The sequence below is a fragment of the Mus caroli genome, chromosome 10 (genome assembly GCF_900094665.2).
Source record: "Mus caroli chromosome 10, CAROLI_EIJ_v1.1, whole genome shotgun sequence".
NCBI classification, from domain to species: domain Eukaryota; kingdom Metazoa; phylum Chordata; class Mammalia; order Rodentia; family Muridae; genus Mus; species Mus caroli.
In genome coordinates, this window is record NC_034579.1 from 6873250 (window position 1) to 6887338 (window position 14089).

Below are 14089 nucleotides of genomic sequence, written 5' to 3' on the forward strand. Positions count from 1 at the left end.
TACAAGCTTCCTTGTTTTAGGATAAGGTTAGATAAAATAATTTTCTAATCTTCAAGTTTTTATTGCTTTCTAGCTTACAATTCTTTCCATTCACCTCCTTTCTCTCATATTTTACTACTCATAGAAAGGAAGTTAACTCTCATTCCCAATACTGTGCTGAGAAACCACCTCTAGTAACTATCCAGTGTCATTGCTAACAGGTTTTTGTTTCTACAAAACACTAGGCAACACTTCTGGCAACCCCCCCCCCTTTCTGGTTTACAACAGGGACTTTTTTTCCAATTTCCAATTGCATCTTCCTTGTTTCCAGCTATGACTTTCCCCACAAGATCTCTCACATGTGGAACTCTTACCAACCAGCCGTTCAGAGCCACTCAGGATTTTTCATTTTGTGAATCTTAAATTCTTCCTAGCATCCACAAATCAGTTGAAAATCATCTCCCTAATTTTTCAGTATCTGTTATACTGGCATGTTGTGTCATGGTACCAACATCTGCATGAACCCTGTCTCACTAAGATATAGACTCAATATGGAAGTTGAGTGGTTACTAAGAGTTGGCCCATGTAACTATCGCTCAGTCTGCAGGGTGAGCCAGCTAGCTGGGAGAGACCCAGGGGAAGCAATGGGTTGTTCCTGCCTGAAGAGGAAGAGGCTCCAGTCCCACAAAAAGTCAGTATTTTGGTCTGAGTCTATATGCACTCAGGGGAGGGGAGGATACGCCTTTTCACATCCAGCTCTTACCTTATTGGATGAAGTTTGTGTACAGGAGACAGTATAAGCTGTTTCACTCTGCTGCTAATCTGAATATTAAAACCGTCCACAAAGCATCTTCACACAGTGTTTCCCCAGATTTCTGAGTACTACATGGCTCAGTGGAGACATAAACTCACCCACCACAGTCACTTCTCTCTCAGTTTTGATATTAACATCTTTATGTACAAAAGTATTTTGGCCTAAATTATACTTCATCACTAAACACTGGAACTTCTGAAGTCCTTCCTATAACAAACAATTTCCTCTTATTTGTTTTAAGTTCTGTAGCAAGGTGCTAGGACAAAGCTGGCCTGAAACCTGCTGTATATATCAGGATAACACTGAACACTCCATGGTCACAAACCAAGTGTCTGAGGATAGAGGAGGTCAAAAACTGTTCAAAAACTTCTGAACAGTGACTGTTATCTCACAAACAGTAAGAATTATTTATAGTGAGGCTCAGATAATCAATAGGTAGCCATTACTCTATTGTCATTCTATTTTATTTTACAAAGAACAGTACATTGCCTCTTTGTTCTGTTAGATATAAACCCAAACACCTTTGGAATATCCTAAATGTAAATATTTGACTCATGACAAAAACCATGTGATTTTTTTTAATCGAACTTTCCAGGTGGTAAAACAGTCCTACATTCCAGCATCCTTGATAATTGACTAATTTAAGGGGAGGGAGGAAAACAAGACCCACTTTGATATGAAGGGATGACATTTAAAATCCTAACTTCTTAAATGGACTTAAAATATTTTTCAGTATTTATGAGTTTCCTTCTTGCTAAAACTGCCATCTTAATTGTAAGTGTTTTCTTGCCTCAAGGATTTTGCCTTGTTGCTATGATGCAGATATCTCATTTTACTTGGAACGAAGCTTGTTGTGCTTCCTTTAAGCACATATCAGAAACCTCTGCTGTAAAGTACGTAGAATTACTTAAATATCACCTTTATCATTGATCCATCCTCTGTTAAATTATAAAAAAATGTTTAATAAATAACAAGCTCAGCCTGGAACATTGACTTACCAATAGATGAACTCCAAATCATTACAAAATTACTACAAGTCCCTGGAAGACCTGTTAAAGGTTATAAGTCTATCTTCAGATGTGATATTTGGTTTGTTAGAGTGGCTAACTTCCATTGAATGCTTCCTCTGTGTCAAGTGCTGCATTAAGTTCATTATATGAGTTAGTTCTCATACAAGCTCTATGTAATAAACTGTATGGCATCAATTTTCAGGTAAGAAAACTAAATTGAAGATAGGTTAGGAAATGTATCCAAGATGCATGGTTGAAAAAGTGCAAGTGTGAGAAGTGAGTGGGAAAGGATATCTAGTCTTTCTGGTAACTCCCGATTATTGATTATTCTTTATAGCAATAGCAGAAGAGTAGGTTGACCAGAAGACTTCAGGTCACTTTCTTCCAGAAGGTGTTTATCATCCCACAATGTGATGCAAAGCTCAACAACAGAGACATTTTGCTAACAGGCTTATGATTTCATAGTTTGGGATTAAAGGCAGGCACCATGATGCCCAGGGTAATAATGAGTTCTGAGGCAGCGGAAGGGAATGTATTATTGCCTCTACTTTCACACGGAAAGGGGGGAAAGCAGCATTTAGCAGCATTCGGTCCTGTTTAAAGGTGAAGCTTTGTCAAAGGCAGTCTTGCTCCTGTTTTCATCTCCAACATGCAACCCATCAGTTAGTTACACAAAGGACCGATGTTTGAGGGAAACTTGAACGTGCTTACTTAGACACTTCAAAAGAGAAAATGTACCATGTCTATGTGTCAACATTTTCCACCAGCTTAGGTAGCGACTAAGATAGTTACTGTAAGAGACTGAGAGCTTACACTCTGACAAGGACTGCATAGAGTACTGAACATCTGATGAGGGTCTCGAACCATGGAGTGAAAATTTGAATTTTTCCTTCTCCTTCTCTCCATCCTTCTTATTCTTCTTCGCAAGGTCTCTTGCATCTGCTTTCTCTGACACATTAAAAAAACATAGTAAATCTTTTATCTAGAAAACCCCAGAGTGTGCTACATATTCAGCCAGTGTGTCCTAAAGAAGGTTAAACAATAACACTCAAATGTAAAATTATAGCCTTAATTCCTCCCCAAATGTAATCTCCTGTGATTAGAAATATCACACTAAAGCAAGAGAAAACAATCCTAAAAAATTAACATGGGCTGTAAAATCTGGGAAGAATTAATGTATTATATGCATAAAACTAAATTATTATACATAATTTTATGGTGTATGGAGATAGTAACTTGGATACATGCTTGTGTGTATGTGTGCACGGGTATATGTGATGTGTATGCACATGTAGAGGTAAAAGAAATGTGGGTGTCCTTCTCTTAGTCTCTCCCCTTTCCCTTGAGACAGAGTCTCCCTCCCACTGAATCTGGAGCCCTTGTTTCAGCTAGACTCATTGGCTCGTAAACTTGACTCTGGCCCCCACAGCACTGGGGTTGCACAGGTAGCCTCATGCTCTCTTTGTTATTGCTTAAAATCCAGATTCAGATCCTAATGCTTGGCAGGAAGTGCTCTTCACCAGGAGGCCACCTCTCCAGCCAGGTGGGTAAATTTTATCTCTATATAATTATAATTCCAGGCCAATTTTCTCATTTTAAAAATGGAATCAAACAAGCAAATGAAACCAGGAAAGCATGCATTGAATGTTTAGTCCTTTCTCTCTAGGGTCTTCTCAGTCTCCTCTACTTGGGGCCTTGAGCTCAAGAAAACACCATTTTCTTTCAGTAAAATATCCTTTTGTGGGATTGAAATCCAACCACACCCATCCACCCCCCATCCACTAGTGGCCTGTTTTCAGTATGACTTGTGCAATAACCCATTTACTGAGCTGTCCTCACCATTGGAATTCTTGCTCATGAACCAGGTCTATGAACGAGTATCTCTTTTAATTAAAAGAAAGACAAGATTTTTTTCTTGCCTAATAAACTCCTTCAATTCAGAATGTCAGTTTAGATTCTCTGTATCAACTGCTAAATTTATAAACCTCACTAGTTTCCTGTTCGCTTCTTTAAAAAGATGTACAATTAATAAAGATTATCTAAATGACTTACAATGTCCCTTACCATTGAAAATAAGCCTGTCTCATAGAGTCTGAAACATACTTTAAATGTATGTTAGACATAAAAGCAAACATGAGTATAACCTTAAATATAGGCTGAGATATTTAACTGAGAAATTTAAGTATTTAAAGCTAGATTAACAAAACCTTTATTTTGTATAAATATCAATTTAAACAATTTGTGTAGCAATATGCGATTTCATTTACAATTTGAAAAGTGAACTTTACTCTCAAATTCCTATTTGGAATTTGATTTATAGTGTATCTCATTACAACACATACATAGAAAAAACAATTCGGCTCTTTTAAATGTTTACCACTAGACTACCATGTTATCTGTCATTTAGTTCCATGATTTCGGAAAACCCCACTATAAACAACTTGATGTCTGCGTGCCACTGTTACTTTTCCCTACCTAGTTACGAAAACCTCACCACACTGCTGTTACATTTCCAGCAAGTCTCTATGCTTCAGCTCAGCCTCACTCTCAGCTCATGACTAGGCTTCCCGGAAACAGAGACTATCCAATCCTCATCCTCTTCCAAAGCAAGCTCATCTACTTACCTACACTTGTATCTGCTCACTCCATGGCCCCAACGTCCTGTGCCCCAACCGTTAGATCAGAGGAGCCATGGCTCCTCAGGGCTGAGGAAAACAACAGTTCTACCCAGTGACTGGAAAGGTCCATCTTAAAGGACAGTGGTGGTGTCAGCTTCCTGAGGATGGAGGGGGAGCTGGATCCACATCCCTCTGGAGGGCCACCCTAGGGAACTGTTGTGTACACCCTCACTGGATTCACAATTATACATTCTGTATATGACACATTAATCACTATCAGCTTCCGATTTATTACTGCTGTTCTTCAAGACCAAGTTTCTCACAGAGTTGCCCATATATTATATTTTTCCTGTCCCCTTAACTCTCTTCCAGAGCTTTCCATGTGCACTTATCCCAGGATCTATTGACATCCAACATTGGATGGAGAAACTGAAGTTCACAAGATAGCTCATCTCTCATAGTATCCTATATGGTGTTTCTCTTTCTTGGAGAAACAACCCCACCCCAACCCCCTTGATGTTAATGCCAGGACACACCTTGACCCCACTTCTCTGATCACTCATCGCTCTGCTTCCCCAGCCTGTTGTTGGTACCAGTTCTCAGATAGTTGCAGTCTACAAGTTCAGTTCCTACTGTTTTACGCCATGCTGTCTTTTTTTGAGAAATACCACTCACCATGTATCTGTGAATGCCTCTTAAATGCCCGTTGCCAATTTGAGAATAAAAGTTCATGTGATTATGTTCAAGGCATTTCAGATTAAATATGACCAAAATCACTCTGTGCTGCCTTCCTGTAAGCCTCACTGTGAATCCAGTTTGAACAACTCAGAATTACATAACTGACCCAAACCAAGTTCTGCTATTTTATAATTAGTTTTCTTTTTCCTTTTTCTTTTTGAAACAGTCATCTGACTGGGTCTCTCAACTTTCTGTATCCCAAGATGCCACTTTGTCTAACATGAGCTGGCCCCACAGTCTCCAAACTGTGTTTCTCTGCATTTGTCCACAATTTCCTCACTATTCCTCTCTCAAATCTCCCAAAATATTCTTGTCTGTTGTGGCCAAAACTAACTTTTGAAAAAGCAAATTCCATCTTGATTCCCTTGTAAAGTCTTCACTACCTGTCAGTGATGCATACAATGAAGAGCAGGACTCCACACATGATCTAGAACACTCACCTTGATCACTCCTGCCTGCTTTAAATCCAGCTCTTCCTAACCCACTTACCCTTTCACTCTGCTTCCTCTGCACACATCCCATACCCTGCCCTTCAATACCCTGCCAAACTCCATGTGTTTATGGCAGCTGTGCCTGTGTTCTCCCCTGCTGCCAAGGCTCTGGACACAGCCCTCTTTGTCTGGGTTACCCCCACTCATCTTTGCAGACTACAACAGGCCCTGTGCTGACTGTCATTGCTTCCTGTATTTCCCTTCTAGGTTCATGTTTTAGTTTCTGAATACCATCACTTCCTTTTGTTAGTGTTTCTCACTAGATCATCGGGTTCAGAAGGTGGCTTCCTCCACATCTGTTTCATCTGTTTCTGCTTCCCAAGATTACCACCAATGCCCAGAAAATTAATAGTACTTTTATCAGCAAAGAGTATATTTAGATGAATACTGATGGCTGGATGCCTGGAAGTTAATTTATGAAACATCAAAAGGGGCTTCTAGAAGAAAACTAATTAAGAATATACTAAAAAGTAATTCATTCCTATTTCTTTGCTTATTTTCATCAAGCTAGGCCTGTGTGGGTACACATTACTCACATGGCTGATCTTGGTACATTTTTGAAGATCTGAAGTAAAAATTTCTGTATACTACTTAGAAACACTAGCAGATATGGTCTCTTATTTATTTTGCCTTTTCAGAGCTGGGAATCAAACTTAAGGCATTGCCTATGCTGGGTGAGTATTACACCACTGAGTTATAACTTTTGGATTCTTAAGACAGGGAGTAGCTCACATGGTTATCCAGGCTGACTACAATTTATGACCTTTCTGTTTCTCCCTCCTAGGTTAGAAACAATCTTCATAAAAAATAATTTTGACAAAATCTTAGTACTTTCTAAAGCATTAATATTTGAATGAACCTTTTAGATACTACCAAAATATACAGAAAAAAATCTGAATATTTCTAATAGATTTAATTCTACTTCATAAGCAGGTTCCTCATATACATAGTTATAAGATAGTCACAGTGAACACAGAATAAATTATTTGCCAACTTTTTATCTTGAAAATAGAAATGACTGTTTACTTTGTAAAACATAATTTGAAATTAATTTTCTTCATATTTGAACCCCCATCTTAAAATTTTAATTTATGTAACCCATGCTTATTCCCTGAAAACAACAAGGTAATTTTTTTTTATTTTTGTTGCTGAGCTCCATCCCATTCTGCATATCAGTATGAGAAAGATATTCTAGTGATTTAGACTTCAGTATCCTATCTCCTCCTAATAGAGCAGTGATTGAATATGAGCAAAATTAAGAACTACCTGTGCTATTTACTAAAGGGGCGATACAAGACACATTGAGAGTTCTAAAATCTAAAGGACAGTTAAGACATGATAGCAACATAAAAACAAAGACAAAAACATCAGTAGCCTCCACAGGGGTTGTATAGCATCTCTGTGCCATGGCCTGTTGGATGCCTTTCAGTGCCTCACCCTTTGCAGCTCTGTCGCCCTTCTCAGGAACCTTCATGTTTGTAAGGGAGATTTCCGACTTGAAGTCCTTGCTGTCCTTGCCATCCTTGCCGTCCTTGCCGTCCTTGCTGTCCTTGCCATCCTTGCTGTCCTTCCCATCCTTGCCATCCTTGCCATCCTTCCCGTCCTTGCCATCCTTCCCGTCCTTTCCATCCTTGCCATCTTTCATGTCTTTGCCGTCTTTGAGGTCCTTGCCGTTCTTGCCATCCTTGTTCTCTTTCGTGGATTCCTTCAGTTTGTTGTCTATCGTTGTGATTTTGCTTTCAGAACTGGGCTCTTCTGTGAGCTTAAACTCAGGCAGTATTTCCTTCAAGAGCTCCCAAACTCTGTCCACATATGCTGGGCTTAGGGGAAATACATTTGTGTTAATCCCCAGATGATGGTTTTCTACCTGATGTCAAGATGTTATTGACAGGATACTTAATGTCTTAGTTCCCAAGACTAGTTTCAATTGTTACCTTAATTTTTTGTTAGAAATATTATTCACTGACCATGCTTTTATTGCATTCCTACTATGTAAACTGCTTTGATGATACAGAGCCCAAAACTAGTGGATAAGTCAAGCTGTCAGAGGGGACAGGCATGCTAAATGCACAACATGTGCAATATATACACTTATTCATATGCTATATGTGATTATTTGCTGTAAATATATGCTATAAATGCTATGCATGTATATATGCAGTATGTACATATATGATACACATGTATAAATCCATATGTATACACATATATTCAGGCATCCTCCTGAATAGGATTTTCCAGTGATATTCTCCCCCTCTGAAGATGGTAGGGGAATTTTTTAATGTGGTATCAAAAGCCTTTAGCATATGATGCTCCTCCCTAGCCCCTCTCCAATCCATGCTCTAGAATTCACTAACATATCAAATACTTTTGGGGGGATTATACTTTTTCTAACCCACTTCCTTATTTTCTCTGTTCTGAGTTGGTTTTCCCACAGTAATTAATCAGCTGCACTAATTTCAACTAATCCATTGATGTCAGTGTAAACATCAGTTTCAGGAAGAGAGGCAAGGTCATGCTTCTGCTTAGAGAGCCTGAAAAAATTGTTACACATTTTTGGGGGGAAGACTTTGAAAATACCTTACAAATTACTAACTCAGTTCACATATACTGACTGAGGACAGGCTCAGAGCCACTGCTAAGCACAGCAGACAAAGAATAACAGCTGAAGACAACTGTGGACTGAATGGGGCTCCAAGCCACATCAGAATGACCTACACAGAAAGTTATACCAATCTGTCCTCTCAAGCAAAGATATATACTTGTCTTCCCAAGACTGCCACCTGTAGCAACTCAAAGTCGTTTTTCCTTTGTTTTGCCTCTTCCCTAATAATAGAGTATTCTTTCCTGAAGGCAATGTACAAGCTTAGGTTCAAAACTACCTATTAAGTAACTGGATGTCTCCCAGTATGCATGAAATACAACTATCCAAAGCTATGGTTCCTACAGAAAAGGAGGTGATGAGCTTTGAGCACAGGGATGATAGGCTATGCTAGTGCATGAGGGCAAGCTGCTAAGTGAAGAATGGAGTTGCTGTGTCACTGCAGGATGGTATGGGATCAGACTTCTGGGTTGCATGTGAGGATGCCCAACAGAGCAGGACTTTATAGTCATCATGTGCCTCCACCTCCAGCACCTGTGACTCATTGGCATGTTGAGTTGTGCTGCAATAACCATAGTTGAAGAAAGGTTTGTCTGTGTCACATGGAAGACTTGCCTTCTGTGTTCTGGGGGCATCAATCTTGTAGATAGATAAGGACAGATTTTGCCTGATTGTCTGTTTTATGATTAGTCTGTCCTTGATTCAACAAGGAATCTAGTATATTGCTTTGCTATATACGGAAGAGTAACTGATCCTAAAACTTACAAGGCATTTTAAGTGATACTAGAAAATGCTGTGCTCCCAAACATTTTGTAAAACATAACCATGCTTGAATTAATCTTAAAGAACATCTTAAAGAAATGTTGGAAAGAAAAAATAATAATGAGCAACCTAGTCTTTAAATCTATGGAAGAAAAGTTGATGAGATAGCCAAGAATGTAAATGGTACGCCTTGCTACTCCTGTCAATCTGAGTTTGATTCCTGGAACCCACACATTGTCCTCTGACTTACCTGGCACACCACTCCCTACACCTGATAGATAGATAGATAGATAGATAGATAGATAGATAGATAGATAGATAGATATAGATGGATGGAAAGATAGATCGATAGATAGATAGATAGATAGATAGATAGATAGATAGATACATAGAGATGGATAGATAGATAGATAGATATGGATAGATAGATGATAGATAGGTAGATAGATAGATAGATAGATAGATAGATAGATAGATAGATATGGATAGATAGATGATAGATAGATAGATAGATAGATAGATAGATAGATAGATAGATAGATGATAGATAATAAATAGATGAATGAATATCTTTTTGAAAAACCTACTGAAGAGGGATGACTTCAGGCAACCACCCGGTCAGAGCATGGATTACTGTGAGTTCTCCTAGCTCTCTCCTGTGTGCTGCATGGATGCTGGAAGAAAAAAAAAAGAATACATGTTAATTATTACAGTTACCAGCATTTGGTAACACATAGCAATGAATAAGGAGTAGGGAACACTCTACAGAGCATCATAGTAATCAATGTAGGGAATCCTAGCAACTGAACACCACAGCATAAAGAAATGTTATCTTACAAGCTAGATGCTTGTTTTTGTTTGTTAAAAAATGCGTGAGTAGACCCAATATTAAACTTTTACATGTATTTTGACAGCATGAAGATACAATTTTTGTTGTTTTCTTTGGACAAGTAGGTCACATTTTAGGAAGTATTTACTTGAAAGCTAGAAAATTTCCATTGATTTGCTAAACATAAAATACTCATATTTTATAGTATAACTTTCTGCCAACTTGTTAATACAATCTGTGTGACTCTGTTCTTCTCAAAGTAGAGCAGTTTTACCATTTCCACTGCAGAGGCTATGTTGACATGACCATGAGGCTGCATATTAAGTCTCTTGCATGGCAACTCAAGATGAGCATGAGGAATCCTTAGTGAAACTTTGACAGTAGAACAGAAACGAGAAATATTTGTCTATCCTGTGAAAGAGTAGACCTGGCAGTGTGACATAAAGTTGCCATTAACCAGAAACCATGCTCTGTGCTGGTCCTTCTGCCTATGTGTGCTTTCCTTGGCTGGTTAGTACGTGTACATGTACATTAATTAGTCAACGAAAAGAAATATCATAGCCCCTTCCACCTCAGAGTGGAAGCACAGTCTACACTGCCAAGCATGTTGCTAACAATGCAGACACATCCTTTCCTTTAGAAGGAATTCATAGCCTGTCAGTGATATAGCCAACTGTTTATGGTTTGCACTGGCTTATTTAGTGGATTATGAATTCTGACACCTCTACATTTCTCAAAGACAACATAAATGTGGTGTATGGTTCACTGTATCCTTTAAATGCTTCTGGCCATTTCATTTTATAAGGAACTTTGCAAGCTGTATGGAAATGATGCTCTTTCTCTCCATATTCCACCTGGGTATGTAAATCACCAAAATGCATTAGGTTTGTCTGTAGAATGCTAAGGCTCACATATAAAATCAAATCTGAGATGAATTTATATAAAAATTATAAGTGATGTCATGTAAGGTAGGTTTCCTAGAAATCTTTTTTCAAAATATACTATAATTAAAATATACTTCAATTAGTCTTTTATGTTCAAACTGGCTTTGTTTATTTATTTTAAAAGAATAAATCGATTAGTCATGTTCTTAATGAATTCCACAGAACCATGGCTTTACAACTAATGAAATGCTGCCACAGCTACCCGGGTCATCTATTCAATGCTTCACCAGCCTGGCAGCTCCAGTTCTTAGTGACACCAAGGGCATTATACTTATTTTTGCCAAACAGACATAACTGTGGCTGGTGGAAATACTTAATAATATTTATCTAATTAAAAGAAAAAAATAATCTGGTCAAAAGTTTTAAATAAATAAATAAATCCATTGAAATGTTGGACTGAACACTGAACACATTGCCAGGAGCAATTGAGGATAACCAAGAAACCTGAGGAGGAGGTTGGCAATGTGGTGGCTGCTTTGTTTTGTATTCTTGAAAGACTAAAAGAAGCAGAGTCTGAAGACTAGTCACATAATACAGCCCTGCCAAACGAATCCTATTGCTAATGATCCTTCAAGAAGGGAAGGGCTGAGCTTTTGGCAGTGCTGACAGGGCCTCCTCAGTTGCTATGGCACCCTGCAGGAGATCCTGGGATCTGGCATGGACAGTGTATGTGAGGATGCACAGATGCCGTCATATTTAACTCCAGAATGAGAGTCTTGTTCTCAGGGGGAGTTGTCCTGAAATGGAAGGAAGGCTTGTCTGTAGAACATGGCTGACTTCTATGGGGGGTGCAAAAGTGTTGCGGGCAAATAAATACAAGCATACTTTGCAAATATACTGAAGGAAAGGAATAGTTTTCATCATGACGATATCAGGTGACCAATGGTAGCAAAAGACTCAGGAGAACTTTGGCATCCTTCTAAGAGCTCATTTCTTTTTAAGGCTTAAACATTGTGCTGCAAACACAGATTCAAAAACATTAATTAGATCTAAGTATATATTATTCAACATCTAAATGATTTAATATTTTCCCCTAAGAAACAATTTCTCTGATTAACATGAAGTATTTTCTGTGATACTATGCACTCCTAGGAAGAAAACAGAGTGCAGAATCGCTTTGAGTGTGTCTTCTTGGGGTGGATTTTGTCTTTTACTCAGTTAAACCAATACTTTAAACCTGTGCTGTGATCACATTAACTTTTATATTTGAGTGTTTACATTGTGTAGAAGGAAAGATTCCATTGAGTTAATTTTATTAAAGGCCCTCAGCATTGATGTTGTTGCCCCCACCCTGTTATTTTCACGCAAATAATAGTTTCCCATTACGTACTCAACATTTGCCAGCTTAATGATAGCTTTCGACAGTAGCATTGGCCAGAGTTCAAATTCATAGGATGTAGCTGGAAGCAAGAGATTGTTCTCCTCATCAAATGGCAGGAAATCATCCACAGTTATCTTTCTCCAACAACCCTAAAGATGAGAAGAAAGCAATGGAGTGTCATTCAATGATCGAAGGACCTGTGCACTTCTGACCATCAGCCATTACTACACGTTTCCACTAACTTTTACATTTTTATTAAAAAAAGAACTGATGTTAACATCATATGTTAGAAAACTTAGATATAGTTTTCTGAACTAATCTGATTGACTATTTTAGTTTCTGAAATATAGTATTATAGCATGTCTATAGTGATACCAATACTGTTCCTTCTTTTAGATGCCTTTTGAGCATATAATGAAGCAAATATGTTTTGAATAGCAGAATGAAAACATGACTTAACAAAGATTGAATTTGCATACAAAAGTGTATATTTTAAATAAATTTTAAATTCTTTCAATATAATTTTAATTACTGCTGATACAGACATATGCTTACTAATCTTATATTTCCAATCTCCATTTTTGAGTGCTCCTAGTTAACTACCTAATTTTCAATATAGAGTACCTTCTTGCCTTGGCTTTTTTCCAATGACCAACTATCATCTGTAAAAACTCAGACAAATAAACCCTTTCTTGCCCATGTTGCTTTTTGTCAAGATAATTTATTACAATAACAGAAATGAAATTAGGAGTCTCCTAGGGATAGAAAGTGACCACTAAACAGTGCTGCAGGAAGTAATGGGTAGCCATCACCCACTGAGAACAACATCTACACTTCCAGTGATGAGATGTGCCAGAAATAAGTAGTGACCATTCTCACAGACTCTGATAATACTGAACACAACTTTACGGTACCCTTAAATGGTTAAAATAATGTGTTAGATGGGCATATTTGGTCACAATAAAAAATAGCCATCGTAGGTCCCCTCTCTCACTTTGATTGTAAAACATCTTATGAAGTGGCAAACTGGATTCCCGTGAAAGAATTGTTAACAATCTTCACTAATTATACTAAACTAAAAAGGCCTTTGACAAAATACAACACCACTTCATGCTAAAAAGTCATGGCTAGATTGGGAATACAAAGCACATATCTAAACACAATAAAGGCAATATACATTAAGCCAATAACCAACATCAAATTAAATGGAGAGTAACTTAAACAATTCCAGTAAAATCAGAGACAAGACATGACTGTCCACTCTCCCCTATCTCTTCAATATAGCACTTGGAGTCCTAGCTATAGCAATAACCTCTTTTCAGAAAAGGAAATAGGGTAGAGTGAATTCCAGGGAGAAAGTTCTTCTTGAAGAAAAACCTGATTTGCAGCTCTAAAGAAAACATTCCCCTTAGAATATGAGTGATCTAGCTAACACAGTATTTAAGAAGTAGAACTATAGAAAACCCGGCCTGAGTTGGGGCACAAGCCCCTTCCAGTCTGACCAGCACCAGGGTAGCTAGGGCACAGAGTCGGCTGACACCCGCCAGCTACCCACAACACCAGCCATGGGATCTTAAGACTTCTGGTGAGTGGAACACAGAGTCTGCTCCAATCCAGTTGCGCAGGACCTGAGACTGCATTAGTTAGGGAAGCAGAAAACTCGGCCTCAGTAGGGGCACAAGCCCCTTCTGGTCTGACCAGCACTGGGGTAGCTAGGGCAGAGAGTCGGCTGACACCCGCCAGCTAATCACAACACCAGCCATGGGATCTTAAGACTTCAGGTGACCGGCCACCCTCCCCGCCAGAGGACAGGTCTCTGCCTGGCCAGGGAGCCCTTTGCCTCAGAATCAGCGGGAGCCATCTTGGTTCCGGGACTCCACTGAGAATGAAGATTTTCAACTCAAAGGACCAGCAAATATCTTCAACAAAATTATAGAAGAAAAATTCCCATACCTAAAGAAAGAGATGCCCATGATCATAC

The 14089-nt window shown here is 38.6% G+C and overlaps 1 protein-coding gene across 4 annotated transcripts in view; it reads right to left on the minus strand.

Moving 5' to 3' along the window:
• Positions 1-14089, minus strand: part of Adgb (androglobin) — a 129321-nt gene that overhangs the window by 79467 nt on the left and 35765 nt on the right. For 3 of the 4 annotated variants that reach the window (XM_021175286.1, XM_021175284.1, XM_029482309.1), the window contains exons 6-9: positions 12118-12257; positions 9602-9688; positions 7088-7470; positions 2617-2751 (exon numbers count right to left, since the gene is read on the minus strand). In XM_021175286.1, the coding sequence (XP_021030945.1) occupies positions 2617-2751; positions 7088-7470; positions 9602-9688; positions 12118-12257 (745 nt within the window). The remainder of the gene's footprint in view (positions 1-2616; positions 2752-7087; positions 7471-9601; positions 9689-12117; positions 12258-14089) is intronic. The other variant, XM_021175285.1, reaches the window with a different exon arrangement.